At 44.3% G+C, this 19,811-nt stretch overlaps 1 protein-coding gene across 2 annotated transcripts in view; it reads right to left on the bottom strand.

Moving 5' to 3' along the window:
- GALNT14 (polypeptide N-acetylgalactosaminyltransferase 14) overlaps window positions 1–19,811 on the bottom strand; it is a 1,097,368-nt gene that overhangs the window by 720,212 nt on the left and 357,345 nt on the right. For both annotated transcript variants that reach the window (XM_085613021.1, XM_085613020.1), the window contains exon 2: window positions 361–530. In XM_085613021.1, coding sequence (XP_085469147.1) covers window positions 361–530 — 170 coding nt within the window. The remainder of the gene's footprint in view (window positions 1–360; window positions 531–19,811) is intronic.

The raw sequence follows: 19,811 nt of genomic DNA, 5'->3' as shown, positions 1-19,811 counted from the left end.
TAGCAGCAGAACTTCACCTTACACAGTGTCACTTGCATCCTCCTATTGCTAGGTGTTTACACCTTCCTATTGCTAGGTGTTTACACCCTGCTATTGTTAGGTGTTTACACTCTCCTATTGCTAGGTGTTTACACCCTCCTATTGCTAGGTGTTTACACTCTCCTATTGCTAGGTGTTTACATCCTCCTATTGGTAGTTGTTTACACCATCCTATTGCTAGGTATTTACGCCCTCCTATTGCTAGGTGTTTACACCCTCCTATTGCTAGGTGTTTACATCCTCCTATTGCTAGGTGTTTACACCCTCCTATTGCTAGGTGTTTACAGTGTCTAGAAGCAATTTTGGAAAGAATGTAATTACCTGAAATGTCGAGTGTCTCGAATGGCTCGATCACTGGGGATCCGCTCACTCTCTCGCTGATTGAACGCGTGGAGTTTGTAGGGGTCTTCTCCAGCCCGCCATTTCTGTGCACTTAGGTAGCGCCTTTCTTCAAACTGGTCCCAGAGGTCATCCCAGTCAACATCCGTGCCCTGCGCATAAGAAGGGACAATCGGGATGGTCAGTTACTCTTCAACTGTGTTCACTCACTATAAAACATCAGTCACCAAGCGCTCTTTCATCTAAACCAATGGCCCAATGTCAGTCCAATGTCAGGCTACAAGCTCATGTGGCAACATGGTACTGCGCAGTACCAACTTTTACTACAAATTACTTTAGGAAATATCATAAAGGAGGGGCAGACATTTTTAAAGACATTTATTTCAAACTAAAAAATATAACTTGATGTTTTACTTAACTCTCTAAAATAGGTCACAGCTACAGTTGCACACTGAAGAACAACATGATTGTAATTAAGAAAAGTGCACTCGTTGTTCATACTACTGTCAAAATGGCATTTATCCTGCTCAAGCACTTCTATACAATGTAAAAGGTGCCGGAAGTTCATTCTTCTGCTATGCCCGGGCCACCCCTTTTCACCCATGCACACATCCAAGCTCTGCTTAACACCACCACGTGCAGCATCCACCTCACCCTGACATGCATCCTACTCAACACCCGCTCAGTTGTCAGACACACCATTGAAGTCTGGGATCTCCTGCACAACCTCTTCATGAATCTTCCCTACCTTAGGTTGCAACTAACACCCACACCCACCATCGCAGTGCCCTAACCCCCCCCCCCCTCCCCCACCCCCGGCTACAAGATCACATGACAGGACAAACCTGGAGGAGGACTAGCCATCATTCATAAAGAAAACATTCACTGCTCAATCACTTCTGTAAACTCCAGTGACCATCTCGAAAACCTGGCTTTTAAACTCAACATCTCAAGCAAATACACCCTGGGAGGGGCCGTGCCCTACAGACTTTCTGGACCCAGACACAACCTCAGAAACACCATGGGGGACTTCATCACCCCAGTGGTGCTTGGCTTCAGCTTCCAGCTTCTTAATCTCCTCCAATGACACTAACTTTCACCTGGAGGACCACAACAACCCAAAGACCAACAAACACCTGGAATATGTGAACACACTGAGTGAAGGACCCCACCCACATCACAGGATATCCCCTCGACCCTGTTTTTACAGACTTCTCTGATATCACAGAAGACAAGCTCTCTCCACTCACCTGGATCAGCAACTCTCTCATCTGATCCAACTCTCTCATCTGATCCAACTCTCTCATCTGATCCCACATTATGGAACTGCACTCACTAAAACCACCCAACACAACTAGAACAAGATCCCTGAGGAAATATGAATTCTGAACCTGAACCTGCTTCCCACCATATCTAGATGACCTCTATCACCAGCTTCAACTCCTGGATCACCTCCTGCTTAGACACCCCGGTGCTGCTGAAAACTATCATAACCTAAAGGAGTAGATGACAAGCAAGCTGCACACATATGACCCACATCATTCAAAAACCACTGAAAACAGCTGGAATGGCGATAGTGACACACCACAAGAAAAACAACGGACACATCTACAGATCAGCCTTCAGGGTTTAAGACCAACATCTCATATCCACCAAACGGCTGTTACCGACAGTTTACTGGCAATAGCGTTCGTTTTTTCGCGATATTTATCGCTAATGACACTTAAATGTCGCTAATGACATGCAAAGTATGCGTTCTTCACTAAAACTAAATGGAAACAGTCGTAAACACAACTTCCCCCTATTATCAATGCCCGCTTTGCGATAAAAAAAGTCACGCTAACCGTGATTATCGCTGGTAGTGTAAGAAGTCATTAGAGACTGCCCCGCATGCAAGGCAGCTAGGCCAACCAGAAGCCCTAGCATCCGTCACCACGAAGGAAGGTCCAATTGACCTGCGGCAGCTCAGATTTTGGCAGCCTAATTGGCAGCTTGCAGAGCTTTGCGGGTGGGGCTGCTGTGCAGAGGGAAGAGTGGTGGGCACTATGTAAGTGTGGATGAATGTTTAGCCGGCCGTCTTGGGCCGGCCAAACCATCAAGCGCACTTTGCATGTTCTCCACCCGGGCTGGGTTACAGCCTGGGTGGAGATCATGCCCAGGTTCTCAGTCCCTGCCTGAGTGCCAAACCACGGCACTCAGACCAATCCGAATGTAGCGTTGCGGTTGGCTTAGGGAAGACTTGGTGCGTGGAGACGTGGAGAGATGACGACAGAGGCGAGTCGCAGTGAGGAGGTAAGTTAATTATCTTTTTTTGCACCCTCTTATCCCCCCTTCCACCCTCTCTACCCCCGGCCCAGCACCCCCAAAATTGCATGGGCTGTCACAGCCATAATGAAATGTTGTAGTTTTGCTGGCTGTTAGGACACCATCATTTGGGATGCCAGTTGGGGAAGGGGGTTGCCTCCATTCCCCCATGAGCGTATGTAACACGGCTTAACCTGGCATCCTCAGTTGGGCATTTAATAAATGCAGCATGTCTTGGTGGGAAGTTTCAGTTTTTTCTGCACTACGCAACCTACTGTGTCTGTGTCGTGATTGCAGCAAGTGCGTGCACCATTCTACAAAGGTCAATGATTTTATGGAAATTGGGGCATGTGCGTCAGTCCGCAGCAAGGTAAGGACTAGTCAATTAACAGCCAATCAGCCCAAAAATATCATGGTCCAGAAGCAAGGGTAGCCTAAGTACTAAGAATACTCAAAAATCATTTTATAACTGCTATACTTTCATCAGCATTGGATTGTATTGGTGTGCCATCTTGCTTTGCATAACAAATTGAATTCATTAGACATTTTGCTAAACACCTCACTTAAGTGCACAAAGGTTGGATTTGCATTCATAAATTGAAACACTTGATTCACCTCATCAGTATTCACAAATGTTCACAATCTTAAATACACTTAATCAAGAAAGTATCATTACTTTGTCGACTTTTCTGTATAATTCTCTGCCAGTGGGGGGAAAATAGTGTCATGAAAGGAATCATTGTGATTTCAAAGATGTGAGAGGTAAGAGAACATATCCATAATTAGTAGGCTTTGGAGGAAGCGTGTGAATAAATGTGAATTTCTGCAATGCATCTGTTTGTGTATTGCCTGCCTGGCAGAGTATACCCATTAGTAGGATGTTGGTAGTAAGAGTACTCTTGGCAATGTATGGCTGTTGCATCTGACACAAGAGTTTTGTAAACGTCATACAAATTAAGCAATCCAATGGTACAGCGAAGTTGATAAGGCCAAAGAAGCCTTTGACGTGGGCCCAGAATAATCAGACTGGTATTATGTCATTTGCAGCTAGAACCATTACATAGCTGAGAGTAGAAATGTAAATAATGTAATACACTGGAAACAGGACATATCCATCTCCTGGCGACATTTATTTATTTTTAGTTTCTCTGCTTCTCTTTGTGGTGAGTTTACGCATGAATGTGGGACAGAGAGATATTGGGCTTCTTTCATATTTCCATGCATAGACCAGCTTTTTCCAGGGCCCAATTACCAGTTAAGAGATTCTGAATAGCCAGAATTTCAATTTCTGACTATTATCTCTGCACAAACTTACTAAACCCCAGAGAACAAGTTTTAACTGAGCTGAGCCACTATTTTATGGACAAAATTCTACATAGGAATCCCAGTTACATGTGGGTGAGTAAGATGTAAATGTGCGTGAGGGGGCCAGTTCTGGACAGAGACGGGATTAGATGGTGGGAAGGACAGGAGGGGGATGGGAAGTGTTGGACTTGACCCTTTCTGCAGGGTCACCCCTGGACTTTTTGCCTTTTACCCTTCACTTTTTATTGTATTCGTTTTAAACTGCCATGTCATCCTCGTAAAAAAAAAATCTTTTGCCAGGCCCACACCTCCCTTTTTAATAAATATAAGTCATCTCTAGGGTAGGCCATGGACAGCTCACACAGAGCAGGCAGGGTGCAATGTATTTAAAAAGCTGGAAATGCGGCTTGAAGTTTTATATGTCCTAGTAGTGAAAAACTCCTGAATTCATTTTTAATACTGCAAGGCCTTCCTAAATTGAGGTTACCTTATTACATTTTATAAGTGTTATTTACAAATGGGACCAGGTAACCATTTCATATTTGGTGTCTCTGGAATAACAATTCAAAATCCTAACATATAGTAAGGTCGGTTTTAAATTGCAATTGTCAAATTGCCACTTTTCAAAAATTTGCATTTTTTTGCCTTAACCTTTTGGTGCCTGCAGCCTGGCTCTGCCACACATGACTGGGTGTAGTTGACAGTTGTGCATAGTCTATTTCTCCTAGACAGCCTCACACAATGAGGAGCTTAGCTGTGACTGAACGGGACATCACTGGCAGGATGGGTGGGAGGAGGTGGACCAGTCCCCCTACACTTGTATAAGCTATATTCTGTCTGCACACAAAGGGCTAAATTACCCTCTGTAGTTAGGCTAGAGCCAGGACCAGGAAGGCAGGGCACTTGTGCACTTCAAAAGCATGCTTCTCCCAACTTCAAAGGCACAACTGTGTAAAAAACACTGGACCTCAGAAACCACCACTTCAGTACACTTCTGGACCTGTGACTATGCTACCTGGAAGACGGACTGCTGTGCGGCTAAAAGGAATGCCACTTTGCTGGACTGCTGCTTTGCTGTGCTGCCTGCTGCTCCCTTGCACAGAGTGGCTCCAATGTTAGTTGACTGGCTTCCTAATCAGAAGCCTCAGAGACAAAGCAGACTTCCAACAATCTTGTACCCAAAACCTGGACTCTGCCATCTGTGAGTCCTGCCCTCCCAAGTGGGTCTGAAGGTGCTTCTGCCAAGCCCAACTGTGGTCCTCATCAGAACTGACGCGAAACCCAGCAAAGCCTCATCGCACAGCTCTTCGGAACCAATGCCGGACGTCGTGAAGTCTTGCAACACCATGCATTCCATGCCCCAGGATTTAAGGTAATGTGTACTTTGGTCCCAAATGGGTCCATATACCTGGCCCGCGCTCCATCATTGTCAGCCTGAATTTATGATTTATGCCGGTTTGGCACGACCAGAACCCCACAGTTGCCGCCTTGTGCTTTTATGTGCTATTTTTACTGAAATCTTTAAAAGTGCATATCTCCGGTTCTACTCATGGGATTGCTCTTGTTTGGGTCGTGTTATTTATTGAATTCAACTCTATTTCTTAACTTGGTGTCTGATATTTTTGTGTGGTGTTTGTTTTCACTGTTTTACTGTTTGAAGTGTTGCACAAATACCTTACACATTGCCTATAATTTAAGCCTGACTGCTCTGTGCCAAGCTACCAGGGGGTTGAGGACAGATTTATATGGGATTTGCTTGTGCCTTACCCTGACTAGTATTGTGGTTCTGTTTGACCAGGGCTCATACCCCAGTCAACCAGTAACGCAATTTTTAACAGGAAGGTTAATGATTTGCTCCTCCATATCTTGGAAGCAGGCCAGGCAGGTTCGATGGAATGTTACCAAGATGCACCGCAGCCATTCCCAAAGCAATTTTGCCAGCAGGATTTTTTCTGCTGGTAATATCAGTTCCGGTATTTCTCCATACTAGGAAATTTGGGTGCAGGAACACCAGACAATTTATGATTGAGTGAAGATGTCTTCAACATGGGAATTCTATTATGCTCATAAAAGGGGCCTTGGTGATTGTTGGGATGGACAAGTCCTCTGCATGGTGAGAGATGTGTACCCCAACTGTACTGTTGTCTGGATCCCTAAAGCTGATTCTTTTTCATAGGCGAACGTGGATCAATTGTGTGCACCATGACATAGGCCTGTCTCACCGATTGCGATCTTGTTGGACGGAGAGGGGAGCCTAAAGCGCTGCCCTCATAGTGGTGGAAGGCTACTGCCTTATCCAGAAGTTAAGCAAGTGATGGCAGCATACTATGTAGTGATCAGTAGCAGTAAACAGAACCTTTTTACCCTGTGTCACTGGAGTGAGGCCACAGGCTCTCTCTCCATTTTAAAAGTTCTGCTGATGTGTGCTTAATTGACCTCTGGCCCACATCAGGTAGATGTGGAAGGGCATGCATGATAGAAACATGTGCTGAGTGCATGTGTGTGCATGCAAAAAGTGCTCTACACCAGGGGTGAAGTGTGGTACGTTGCATGCATCGTAAATGTGTGCATGTTGACAGTGTGTGTTTTTTAAATAACACACTCTGTTACAATACAGAAAGGCTGGAGTACTGAACAGTGTGTTGGATGTATTTAAGTTCTGCTTGTGGTGGCATAATACATGAGGATAACAGTGCTGTGCAGTAAGTGTGCTGTGGAGATACACTGAGTGACAGTGTGCCTCCATTGGCACATTACATGGAGCACACTGGGTTACATTTCGGAAATCTTAGAAATTTTGAAGGGACATACACTGGAGGACGAGAGAGTCAGGATGTCTCTATGCATTACAAAGGGCTCTTTAATTCAATGATAGGTTACAAGAAAGGGGCCTGGACACATCACAGGAAGAGAGAGCTGTTGCAGACATCCTTTAGAAAAAGAAGATATGGGAAAGATGTCTATTTGCAAGAAGCAGAAACCCATCATAAAACTTCAAACACTCAAACGCTCTATTGCATTGTATGTCTGGAAAAGGACTATAAGTAGGGGAGTTTGAGACCACAAATGTTATAATCTGCTGAGCAGTCAGAAGGCTGTGTGAGGAGGGGAAACTCTGCAAGACTTCTGCCTGTGACCAGGACTCAGGACTTAGGCCTGCTAGTCTCCCTGCTAGGTGAGGTGACATCACCCAGGGAAACCAAGACCATCTGCCCTGGAGAGTGGAGAACCAGCGCCAGCCTGCTTGCCAACCTCAGTGTACCCTGTGAGGAAGAAGAGACTGTTGGAAGGAGCAAGGTCCGGGGGTAGCCCTGCCATGAGGACTCACTGTGCAGGGTGTGAGGAATATGCACTTGCATTGATCGTGACGTAGCCCATGTGCTGGATGGCAATCCACTTGTGCCAGGAGGGGCTGCTATGGACTGAGCTGAGGAGCAAGGTCTGTGTGGTCATCAGGCCTGCACAACCTCGTGGTGGGTGGCCCAGAGTGTCATAGAGTAGGGTCACCATGAATATCAATGCCAGGTCACCGTGACCAGACTTGTGAGTGCTGTGGTGGAGCCCCGGAGATGCTGAGGCCAAGAGTTCAGGCCATCGTCCTGGGACCAAGAAACTGCTGCTGTAACCAAAGCAGCTCCAGTATGCATACTGCAAATTGCACTGAAGGAAGCCACAAGATCAAAGGACATTGCCCGAGCCCCGTCGGAGCAAGGAGATCTCTCTCCACCCCCTTGAAGAGAAATGTGACTTACTGTGCAATCACAGGAGCGGAAACTACCCTAATAGCTAGAACCAGCCGGTACTGGGGCTCGGAGGAGAGAGCCTGCGCCTGCCTGGTGCTGCTGCTTGTGACTGCGTGCAGTTCGACTTTGCCAATCCAGAGCAGGACTTCGCTGCACTGCTGAGGGGTTCCCTACTGTCGGAGCAGGTATGCCATAAACTGGGCATTTGGGGCCCCAGGGGACATACTGCGATCGGTACTGCAACCCCGTAGATTCTTGTAACTGAACTTCTAAAAGGAGTCAAAGGGGAGAACTTTTGAGTATGGTCTAATAGTTTACATTCACTAGGTGTGGCCATCAGTGAATGCGGAATAACATCGAACTCGTTGCACTAAAGTTAGTGGGACAGGGAGTAGCCTGATAACTACTACAGCCCCAACATCAAGAGGGATTGTGTTATTGCTTTTGAATGTTGTCTACCTTTCGATGTGTAGAATTACAATTTAAAATACTTCTTTTTATATGGCTGGACATTGATTTATTGTTCGCGCTGCTTGTATGTTGAGTTATGATTCACGTTCACTGACCTGTATCTGCGCTTCCCCCGAAGGAGCCTTGACAGCTTGTCCGATGCTACCTAACTGAGAGTCAGGTGCAGAAGGGGAGCTTGGCCAAGTTGAGCAGAATCCATAGCAGCTCGGGCCCCGGGACATATGGAGTGAAAGTCTTCACCCACCACGAGGCCCAGTAACTCCGGCTTACCCCGTGGCCCGGTGAAAAGGGGTTCTGACAGTGATCATAACAAAAATACCCCAAAACAACTTCCTCCTATTGGACACATTTGTTTAAGAAGTTCTGATAGCATGAGGCCTCCTAATGTTTGCTCCACTGTTTGAAATATGTGAAAAGCCTACACAGCAGTGCACACATTACAGCTAGCATTAGAGCACAAGAAACAATATAATACGAAGAACCAGGGTTTTTTTCAGACTAGAGAGACCTACAAAGCTCCGAGTATAAAAGCGCCCAGATATTTTGGGTTAAACTCATTTACACAACAATTGACGTGCACTACTCTGAATAATGGATTATTTCATTTAGCGAATCTGCTGTTTGCAACTAATGAACAAAATTATAAAACACTGGCTCTTGTTGTGTGCCACAAAACGCTTGTGTTTATGAGGTAGTGGTTTATACCAAACCAAATGGGTTTTTTAGGATTTTTTCAAGGGATTCTAAGATCTGTTATATCTGTAACCAATATCCTCAAGCATAACCAGATGAGTTTTTCTGTGAGCTCCAAAGAAAATCAAATACAGCTTTTAAGTGAGTAATCATGGAATAGTGGGGTCCTTTTTCGAAAACTCAATGTAATATTTTGAAGTTCAGGAAGGCATTAAACACTTGTTTATTTGATCAACCAGTTTACCAGTGAAATCTTTAGACAGTTTTTCCTTCGCAGGCATTTCTATAGCACTAAGAGATCTCATAGTGGGGTAAGTCTTGTACTGGATCTAGGAATATAGTCCACAACTCAAATATAATTTTTTGTATGAGACCTTTGCAAGCTCAACTGGTTTAGATTTTTCAGGAGAACCCACTCACCAACTTTCAGTTTTTTTAGGTTGGTCCTACATTTAGAATCATGATAGAGCTTACTTAATCCTTGCTACTTGGCAATTCTCTATACAAGCACTTTATCACCAGCATGCACAATTGAGGAATTAAATTTGATCTTCTGGTTTTATGGATGGTTGCACTTTCTTGTATATTAAATGGCAGGAGAAGGTGTCATCCCACAATGTCTAAAATAGTGTCTAGAGACTTGGTGGTACCATAAGTGTTAAGTATGAAATAGGAGTTGGAGAAATTGAACTTTTTCCACTCATTTTCACATAAAGTATATGTATTGCACACATATACTTGAGCCTTTGCCAGTCCGGAAACCAGGGGCACAGCTTGATTAGTAAGATTGGGGGGGGGGGGGGGGGGGTGAGCTTCAGATTTTCCGGGCAATCAAACTGGCATATAATGTTTAAATACATTATACGATAAGCATGGTGCATGCGATGGGCCTACGGAGCAATGGAAAGTGGTGAAAAGAATGCATATTGGTAGGGGTACTCAGAGAGAAAACACAATATTTTGTAAAATAACCAATATTTTGAGGACTTGCAAATCAGAGCGGGAGAGTGTCTGTGCATTTTTCTCTGTGTGAACGTAAACCTCCCTGGTAAAATCCGACTGTCATCTCACAATACACGACTCAAAGCACCTGGACACAACTATTTATCCGAAAATACATTTACTAGGGGGTGTTTTACACCCCAAACACTTGCCCCCAACGCCCCCTCCCCCAAAAGCTAAGCCCCTGCTGGAAACTGTACTCGAGCTGTGCAGTTACATACACAAGTCATGTGAGACACCTGGTCATGGTATATTCCATGCAGTTTCCAAAGTCACACGGTGGACATTGCTAGCACAAGCCGCTGTGGCGCACATCCAGTTTCCGCCAAACATTTTCTAGTCTAACAAGTCTCCTATGGATGACAATTGCAGAAAAGAGAGTGAGTGAAAGTAAAAAAGAAAATTACACGAACGGCACAAAAACTAATAATTGGGATTGATAGAAGATTTCGTTCCTGTCAAATAAATTTCCCTCGGGCCGAGTATCAAATGAGACAGCGCTTCCGGAGAGGTAACATTTGATGCTGTAGGCAATTATTTCAAGAGAAGTAATCAATTAGGAATATGAAGTATGATACATGCCAATTCGCGAATTCACTTGATACCTAGCTTCAGTTTCACAGGTAGTTTCATTCATTGCTATATAGAATTTATGTTATTTCATTCATTTGTTTTCATTCTTCATTCTTTTGTTTTTCAAAAGTATTGGAAATCAATACTGGATGCCAAATATTACCGCTGCAACCTGTTTACTGCCCTACAAATTGAAATATTCCTTCACCCCTTCTGGGGCTTGGTCACAGCCACACGTTTTGAACGTGTACAGCCTTGGAAATAGGAGCTACACTTGATAGCAATTCAAAACGTTAATCTCATGTCAAATTGGGAAAGAGAGTGATTAAGCTTTTGCACGACGCCAACTTGGCGTGAAAGCAAATGCGATTTAATCAAATGAGTGATCACTTTAATCTGAAGCGCTTTCTTATGACTAATGCTACAGAATTGAGCCTTCACAATGTGTGGCTTTCCTACAGTAATCCTCTGTACTGAAACGCACAGGCAGCAGGACATGCATTTGGAATTAAATGGAACTTTACTTTCTTTTTTGCATTTTATTCATAGAAGGCATACAAAGCGCACTTGTCCCCCGCCTTTCTTGCCCCATCTTCACCTCACCCTCTCAAGGAGACACCTGAGTCAGATTTGGTCTTCACAGTGTGTAAGTTTTATTAAATAAACTTCTTGGCCAATTCTACCATTGGCCCGTCTTATTTATTGCAGAATCTTTAAAACACTTTCTTAAAACACCACAGCATTCCAATAATTCTTTAAATTCACGCATTAAAATTATATTTACAACCCGCTCTCCAAGGGGTCTTTGCTTGACCTTCGGGCTGTGCCAGCAGGCCACAACCAAGATAGCCTGCTCTCCTTAGGTTGACCGCCCTCCGGTCAACAGAGCCGCAGGTAAATAATCTGCCACCACTTGTGACCACTGCCGGCTTCCAGGGTAGGGCTAGAGAATCCAGAGCCACCAGCAGGTCCTCCGACCCTGGCAAGCGAGAAGACAAAAGAGGGGGCGTATCCAAGCTTGTGGGCTTTTCAAGCCTCGCGCCACGAGACTGCTTCCGGGTCACCTGCCTTTCTCCCCCTAAGCCCTTCCGGCTCTCAGCTAATTAGCCCCGGCCCCCTTCCGGGTTATGTGACCCGGAAGGAATGATCTCCTCCGCCGGCGCTTTGCTGCCTCTAACGGCGCCATGCCCCTTAGGGGGGTGGCGCCCTTCATTTATTGGCTTTTTCCTGTCACAGAAAATATGTTTAAACAATTTTAACTCCTTCGTGCACTCCCCTGTGGTCCCTAACCACTCAATAAAGAAGCTGGACTGCTCGCACTTTTACCACCACTTGAGCCAGGTGTAGGTCGGATGTGCAAATAACTGGAGAAAAAGAATTGCAATTTATTTGTCAAACCCACACATTACTCCTGTGAGGATATTCACCTCCTTTGCATTATATTTTCCTCATCAATCCACGTACTCTTCCACAAGGACTGGCTGCTATTCTAAACGTCGGGGAAGATTTATGAGCCCCTTGCGCCTCATTTACGCCGCCGTTGCGTCACTTTTGTGATGCAGCGGCGGCGCAAATCCTGCGCCATGCTGCGGGGTATTACAACGTGACGCATCTGGGAGATGCGTCACGTTGTAACTCCCTGCGCCAGCAGTAGGCGTACCTGTGCAGGGGGGGGGGGGGCGTTCCGTCGCAGCAACGCCTCCTAAAAGTGGCTCAGTGAAATCTACAAGATTTCACTCAGTCACTTTTGTGCCCATGCTGCGTCAAAACCCTGCGCCTGCTTGAAGCAGGCGTAAGGATTGACGCAGCATTGTAATGATAGGGCACCCCCGAGCCTTGCTGGAGCTGCGTCGCGCTTGCGATGCAACTCCAGCAATGCGCCGCCTTTCTGACAGGAGATGCGTCATGCATCTGCCCATCCGAGTGCCACCGTGCGCCGCATTGTAAATGCGGCATCAATGGTGGCGCACGGGTGGGCAGATGCGTCGCAACTCTTCTGGCGCATCTCTGCTGATTAGCAGAGATGCGCCAGACGTCATAAATCTGCCCCTAAGTACATAACTACTTGCGCATATTTTATGCAAGAGTTCTCCTCTCAGAGGTAAGCAAATACTTCCACTCATGTATAGTCAGTTATTGAATCACACGCACTGTATGTATACATAAGTATCAGGACAAAAGGTTTAAGAACATCTGGGCCCACATTACTGAAGTGCCTCGGGGGCCTAATGGGCATTTGTGCCCACTTTGTGTACCCTCGAGGCACATTGGTTTTACAGAAGGGGCCGTAGACACTTGTGCGGCCCTTTCTGTAAGCTTTGGCACATATGTTGTGCCAGCCCTCTTTTAAGTGGCTGCTCCCTCATTTGCATGGGGGTGTGTCTCTATGAAATGAGGAAATCTCTTTACCTCTGCATCTGTGCCGTATTATGTACGTGGGCACAGAAGTAAAGAAGCTGTCAGGAGATGCACTAACAGTGCGCCACAAAAAGGTGGCACACTATCAGTGTGCCCCCTGATGGCAGCCCTCTGGAGGAGGTTAAGGAGGTCCTATAGACCCCCCAGACTACCCGTTACAGGCGGGTGTAGTCTCTCACTGCACCTACTTGCAAGGGGATCTCTCTCCCCTCCTTAAAGTGCAGGCGGGTTACCACCTGCACAGTGAAACATGCAGCGGCTTTGAAGCAGCAGCTCTGTATTTCACTTGAATGAGCTGCCCCCAGGGCAGCACGAGGTCACGGCTGTCCTGGGGCAGGGCATTCAACCTAACAGAGTACACATTTTCCCTGTTTGTACCTGGCGCACCTGTTTGAAGGTGCGCCAAGGTGCAATCTGGGAAAGTGTGCCCTATATGTATTAGGGCCCATGGCAATTTTGTAAAGCACTGCAAACCATCAAGTTAGCCTCAGAAGGCGATGATTCAGGTACAGAGATTAAAAGAGGGTCTAAAAATATGTAGAGTGACAATAGTCCTAAACCAAGTGATGTGATAACAAATTGTAAACAGATGGTAAAGCATTAGAAGAGAAACATAGTCAGAAGGTGATCCTAAGTCCCCTAAATTGACGGAGACTTTTTTAATGGCATCTCTCCTGCTCATATCTGTCTCAGAAGGAGGCTGCGAGCTGGTTAACTATGATTGTTTGAGTAGCTGAGTTTTCAACTGTGATCTAAATCTGAGAACTCAGGTTCAAGTTCATAGAGATGCTCCTCGCATGTGGAGAGTCCGGTCTCCAACTTCTTATATTGGTATGATCAAATGGACAGTAAATTAGCAGAGGAGGATTCGAGACTTCTGGATGGGAGGTAAGGGAGGAATAGCTTGGGCAAGTAGTCCGGCGATTGGCTTTGTGGACAAGCATCAGGATTTGAAATGAACTCTTTCTTTCACTGGAGAGATTGCAGTGAAGGTGAAATGTGGTTCTAAATATTAAGACCATACAGGAGAAAGGTAGCATGATTCTGGGCCCTTTGGAGCTTAGGCAAAGATTTATTGGAGTAGCCAGAGTAGAGGCTGTTGCAGTAGTCAATGTGAGATACTACTACTGCTATTATGAAGGTGAATTAGGAGCAAATGGTGAAACGCAGATTTAGATACATCGTTTATATGAGGAATGGAGAAAAAACTGCTGTGAAACAACACACCTAAAACTCAGCTTTTTTCCACTGGCATCAGGAGTGAGGTGGCCAAGAACTCAGACCAGGAAACAGAAAGATGGAATGGAAGAACAGATCCCATCAGCAGTGTATTGGCTTTCCCACCATTCAAGCAGAGCACGCTTTTTAGCAAGTATCCAACAATGAACCTGAGATAAGTAGTGTGAGAAATCCAGTGAGTTGCCAAAATTGTCATCAGGCTTGATGTGTTGATGAGTAGCATCAATATGCATATGATATTAGTTGTGTCTACATATTGGTGATGTATTAGAATCAGAATGTCAAGGTCTTGTAGACATTTGAAAAGGAGACCAAATTTGGAGTGGAGGATCCTTGGTGAGTGGTCTGCATGCAACTGTTGATGGTGATAATATGTTGTACAAGAATAAACCTTGGACCAGTCAGAAGCTTGGAGTGTGTTTATTTTGGTAAACAAACTCAAAAGTATTGATATCCTAGTTCATAAGAGGCACCAATCCTAGTGGGAGGGATAATTTAAACAGCATAGGTGATACTGATGAAAAACATGCAGGACTCCACGAGTGACTGCAAAAGATCTGGAGTGGAATCTAGAGAAAAATAGGACCAATCTGGCCTGCCCTGTAGAGCTTTGAAGGATAAAAAAGAAAACAAGATAGCAAAGTTCCACTGATGCCAGCACTCGAGGAGTACAAGATGGTCAATTGTGGCGAATACCAAGGAATGGTTCAGGAGAACAAAGGTACAGGATATTCCTTGGTCTAGGGAGTTAAGACATTCTTCACTGATGCTTAGAAGGACTGGTTCTTTGCCAGCTTGAGGTCTGATGGGATGGGCTCCTTGAGGTGCACAGAAGAGGACTCATTGAGTGGCAGGGAGGAAAAGATCTATTAATGTACAATAAAATAGATCACTTTTTTCACCTTCTGTCATTTTTTAGTAGTCTATTGTGTGAGCTCATTTGGTAAATACTCATATTCCTGTTTTCTTTTTAATTTTAAACCATTACGCCACCAGTTTTAAGGAAGGCTCAGGCATCAAGTCAATTAGAGGAGTCACAGCATGGTAACAGATCTTAGACACATGCTTGGACTGTCTCTCCAAACTATAAATTTGTTGCATGGCATGTACATATTCAATGGTTGTATTACTAGGTTTTCTGATCTTGTGAGATCTTATGTATTTTGCTCTGTAAACTTGTGGTTTCACAGCCCAACTGATTATTTGCACATCATTACATAAAATAAATGATAAATAGTATTCAGGTAGTGTCTACTGAATTTAAAATTATTTTTTTCATGTTATATTTATTAATGTTTATGAATAAATGCTGAGGAAAAGTAGATTATCAGTTGCGGTGAATGGTAGGCCACCACAAGTAATATGTGTTAATATTCTTGTTAGGTCCAGCAAAGGTTTTGAGAATTTAAACCTGAACTAAACCCCTGTTAGTTATGAGGAGAGAGACTTAAAATAAAAAAAAATATGGAAACAATTTAGAAGTACAAAAACTGTTACAAGTTTCAAAAGACAACAGAATAAAGATCCCACTCCAATTTTTCAAATAGATAATATTTTAATGAACACAATATCACCAAACTGACAAGAATCTAATACGGGGAACCGCAGATATACATTTTTAAAGTTTGAATTACATTTTAGTGCCAAAAGTCACGAAGCGCCAACTGCAAGCAACTGGTCGTACTAGACTAGGAGAAAGGTACAGTTTAAGGCTGACCACAATGGAGCATGGGTTGGTTACAAGGCCCAGGCAGGTCTTGGTCTTTGGACCTAAAACTTTTTGAGACATTAGAGCATCACAGGGCAAGGCAGCACACACCTATGTTCTGCCTCACTCCCCACACACTACAACTTGCACACACTCGCCATGTCTGCCGAAGCAAAATTGGAGGTAGCTCTTTCTCCTACATTGCACCCAAGACATGGAACGACATCCCTCAACTCATCAGAGCCTCCTCCTCACTTCTTCAGTTCAGCATAAAGCTGAAGACCTGACTCTTTGTATAAGCACCTTGGGGACCGCACACCCACACACCTGCCCAAACGCCTAGATACCCTCTGGTGTGATTAGTGCGCTAGACAAATCAACATAACTTAACAGGCTGATTTTAAAGATGAGGTCATCAGCTCTGGGTTGGCGAAGGATGACGTCTCTGTGAAGGTGGCAGCAAAGGCGGAAACAGCTCTGAGCGGGAAAAGGTTGGAGTACGCTCCCAGGATCCTGTCGATTGGATGTTGCTAAGCATCGGACATGATGAAGAGTTGTACCTTCATATTTAATCTCTTTTATGGAAGTTGGGGCAAGGCTGCAGGCTGAACCTGGAGAGTGTTCAACATTGTAGGATGCCGCTCATCGCCGGGCCCCTGAATCGGATTTACTGTTGTTGATGAGAACATAGCCAGAGCTGTGGCAAAGTTAAGCCTACCAGCGATGCAACTTCAGTGGGTCAGCTTGGCAGGTTGGTTCAGATTTTCTGTTGGTTCTCCAGGCAAAAACCTTTGGAAACATTTCTAAGGCTCAGGTTGTAGGATTAACCAGGAGGAATACACTCTGACACTTATCTAAGGGCCCAGGGACCTTACAGACACCACTGGAGGTCAGGACTCACCCCAGTAGAAACCGCCAGCCGACGTTTAGAAGAACTTGGGGGCATATTAACAAGCCAGGCGATAAAATTATCGCCGCTTTAGCGGCAGAAAACTGCCGGTAAAACGGCGATAATGGGCTTGATAATATGCTCTATGGAATTCCAATTGAAGTCCATCTTAAATCTGAAGGACATCTAACCTGAGCTTCAATTGGAATTCCATAGAGCATATTATCAAGCCCATTATCGCCGTTTTAGCGGCAGTTTTCTGCCGCTAAAGCGGCGATAATTTTATCACCTGGCTTGTTAATATGCCCCTTGGAGTGCATTCTATGATCATTTTCCATGATACATATTTTTCCGTCCACAGTTTAGTTTGCACCCGTAGAGTCGTGTAATCACTCATCATGTACACCTGAAGTTCACTTTTTGGCGTAGCCTGATATATCGAGAACATCGAGATGCATCCCCATTCATCACTGTTTTAGAAGCAATTGTGGATATTGATCAGAATGGTGTACTATTGACCATGTAATCAACTATGTTGAAATTTGTGTTTAGTTTTATGTGGGGATTATTATTATGCACAGTGCGATTCTTTAAAAAAGTATTAGCGAATTGCATGTAGTCTATTGTTAGAGTATAGAGAGCCATAGTGTTTCGTCTCGCCCTTTTAATTTAACCTCTTATTTCTTCCTGTCACGTGGCATAGTCGTCACTCATGGTCTAATTTAAGACACCTGATTTACATGAGTATTTTCAGTGTTCACTTGGGATCAGAAGGTTTGGGTGTTGCTTTGCAGCAGGCAAATTGCACTTTAAATAGAGGCACTTTGAAGTTGTTTTATGTCACAAGTTAAGTCTTTTTTTTGCATGTTCACTTGGGATTGGAATGTTTTGGTGTGTTTTACATAGCGGGCTAACTTCATTTTAAATCGTGGCACTTTTTAGTTCTTTCACGTTATAAATTAAGCTGGAACATAGGTATGGGTTGGGCACATCAGCACTTGCATGTATATGTGTTTATGTGAGTTTTGGCAGACAACATGCTTACTGATTTGGCAGAAACACGCAATAATTATGATTGCACATTATTGATTGTTCAGCTGTTTATTTTCTGCATGTCTATATATCTGCGCAGCGATTTGATTCACAAATTAACGTGATCCAAATAAGATGTCTTAGTAGATTTTAAGCTGGTTGCTGTTCACACTGATGGGATATTTTTAGTATAGTTACCCCTGAGGAAGGGCAGTTGTTGCCGAAATGTATTGGGTTCCCTTTTATGGACTGCGATATAATGAACTGTGAATTGATATGTGTTTATAGGACAGCCTGATCGGCACCTGTTGAACTTTGTTGAACCAAATGTATAAAACTTGTATGAAAATGGAATACTAATGGATTAAAACAAGATGAAAAAGTATGAACATGTCTGACTGCGAATTCCTATAGTTCTGCATCCTGGCGTTTGTTGGGCTTAACAAGGCTTGAGCTTTATTTCATATATTCACGAGCACGGACGGAGCGCGTTCCAGGGCAGCATGCCCAACATATTTGCCTTTCAGCAACAAAAGAAATTTGGAAGAACTTGGAGTGCATTCTATGAAGTTTTTTTCGAAAGGTTTATTCTGCCAGGATGCAATGGCAGTTTTGAAACTCCTATGTAGGCTGCAAGGGCAGGCCCGGAAACACGCTTTGCTTTGTCACTTTAGTGGTTACACAATATGTGCTGCAGTATACTAGTGACATTTACCCTGCAGGCCCTGGTTACAGTTTTCTAAGTTAAATATGCCAGCCAGAACTTTAGCTAATTCGAACATGTTTTGGAGGTCACTGGGGCCCGATTAGCAGTGCCCCAGTGTGTGGATTCAAAGCCCAGCAGCATCAGTCCGGAAACAAATGGGGGTGACCTTACAAAAAGAGGCCTTTTCCTACAAATGCAAACTATCAGATTGTTAGTAATGGGGTTATTATTTTGAGATGAGGTACCCTAGCAACTTGATATACAAACTTTATTTATGTCAAAACACCGTACTTAGAGTCTCTGATCTATCCCAGGTAGCTATGGCACAAGCAGCATGCAATCCCCAGAGAAGTGTGTATTAAGTTCAAGCAGTACCATCAATTTCAGAACAGAAGACAATAACATTTCTAAACCAGTTTAAAAAATAAAGAAAACTTTAATGGACAAAAAGACACAAAGAATTTTTTTAATTAGAACTGGAAATCCTATTTTTGAAGTTTTAAAGCACTAAAGCACCAAGGAGAAGTAAGGTCAGAGAGATTTGCCACCTTGCCCCAGTCTAAGGTTTTATCTTCAGACTTCATCACTTTTCTTGGAAGAGAGAATCCTCCAGGGCGGCAAGGCTGGAAGCATAGGTAAGCTCTCTGTGGTATCTGGTTCTCAGTGCTATGCATCTTTCCTGCTTCTCTGCCTTGCTGCTCAGCCAGAGTGGATGTGCTGTGGAATGCTGGTGCATGTGAGGTAATGGAATGTTGGGGATGCCTTGTGGATGGAGTATGCGCTGAGCAGCAAGGGAGCTGCTCCTGGTGGGGCTCACCTTATGATCTACATCTATCTTCGATACCATCTTCAATAAACCTTCTTCATTGATCTACACCTCGGCTACTGGACTTATTTACCCTTATTACACTCTCCTTCAACTTGACTGGGTTAAACTGGTTCTGACCCCAACTGTGATTTGAACCTGGCTGTCTAGAGGCTCCTGGGGCTGAATAGAAGAAGCCTCCCTGGCATGTCTAAGTCACACAAGATGGTGCTAAAGCTGTCCTTTGGTCTTGCAACGGTCCCAAAGTGGCCAGCAGTTAACACCCATCTGCTCTTCTGGGTTTTAGAGGAAGGCTACTGTCCTCTGAGCTAGAATCGCTAACAATTCCAACCAATGATGTAGTCTCTAGCGGTAAAAACTGGTTTTGGACAAATTTTGGGTCAGGCCGCACAAATTAAATTTTTACAAAGCTACTTTTACTCTTCAGTTATCAAAAATCTAATTTCGCCATTAAATCAGAGCAGAGTTTGAAAATGAAGTAGGGCATAACATTGAAGCATTTGTCTAGAATTTTCCCTGGTGAA

Source organism: Triturus cristatus, chromosome 6 (assembly GCF_964204655.1).
Source record: "Triturus cristatus chromosome 6, aTriCri1.1, whole genome shotgun sequence".
Lineage (NCBI taxonomy): Eukaryota > Metazoa > Chordata > Amphibia > Caudata > Salamandridae > Triturus > Triturus cristatus.
Note: the sequence above shows the minus strand (reverse complement) of the source record. Positions and strands in the feature narration are given on the sequence as shown.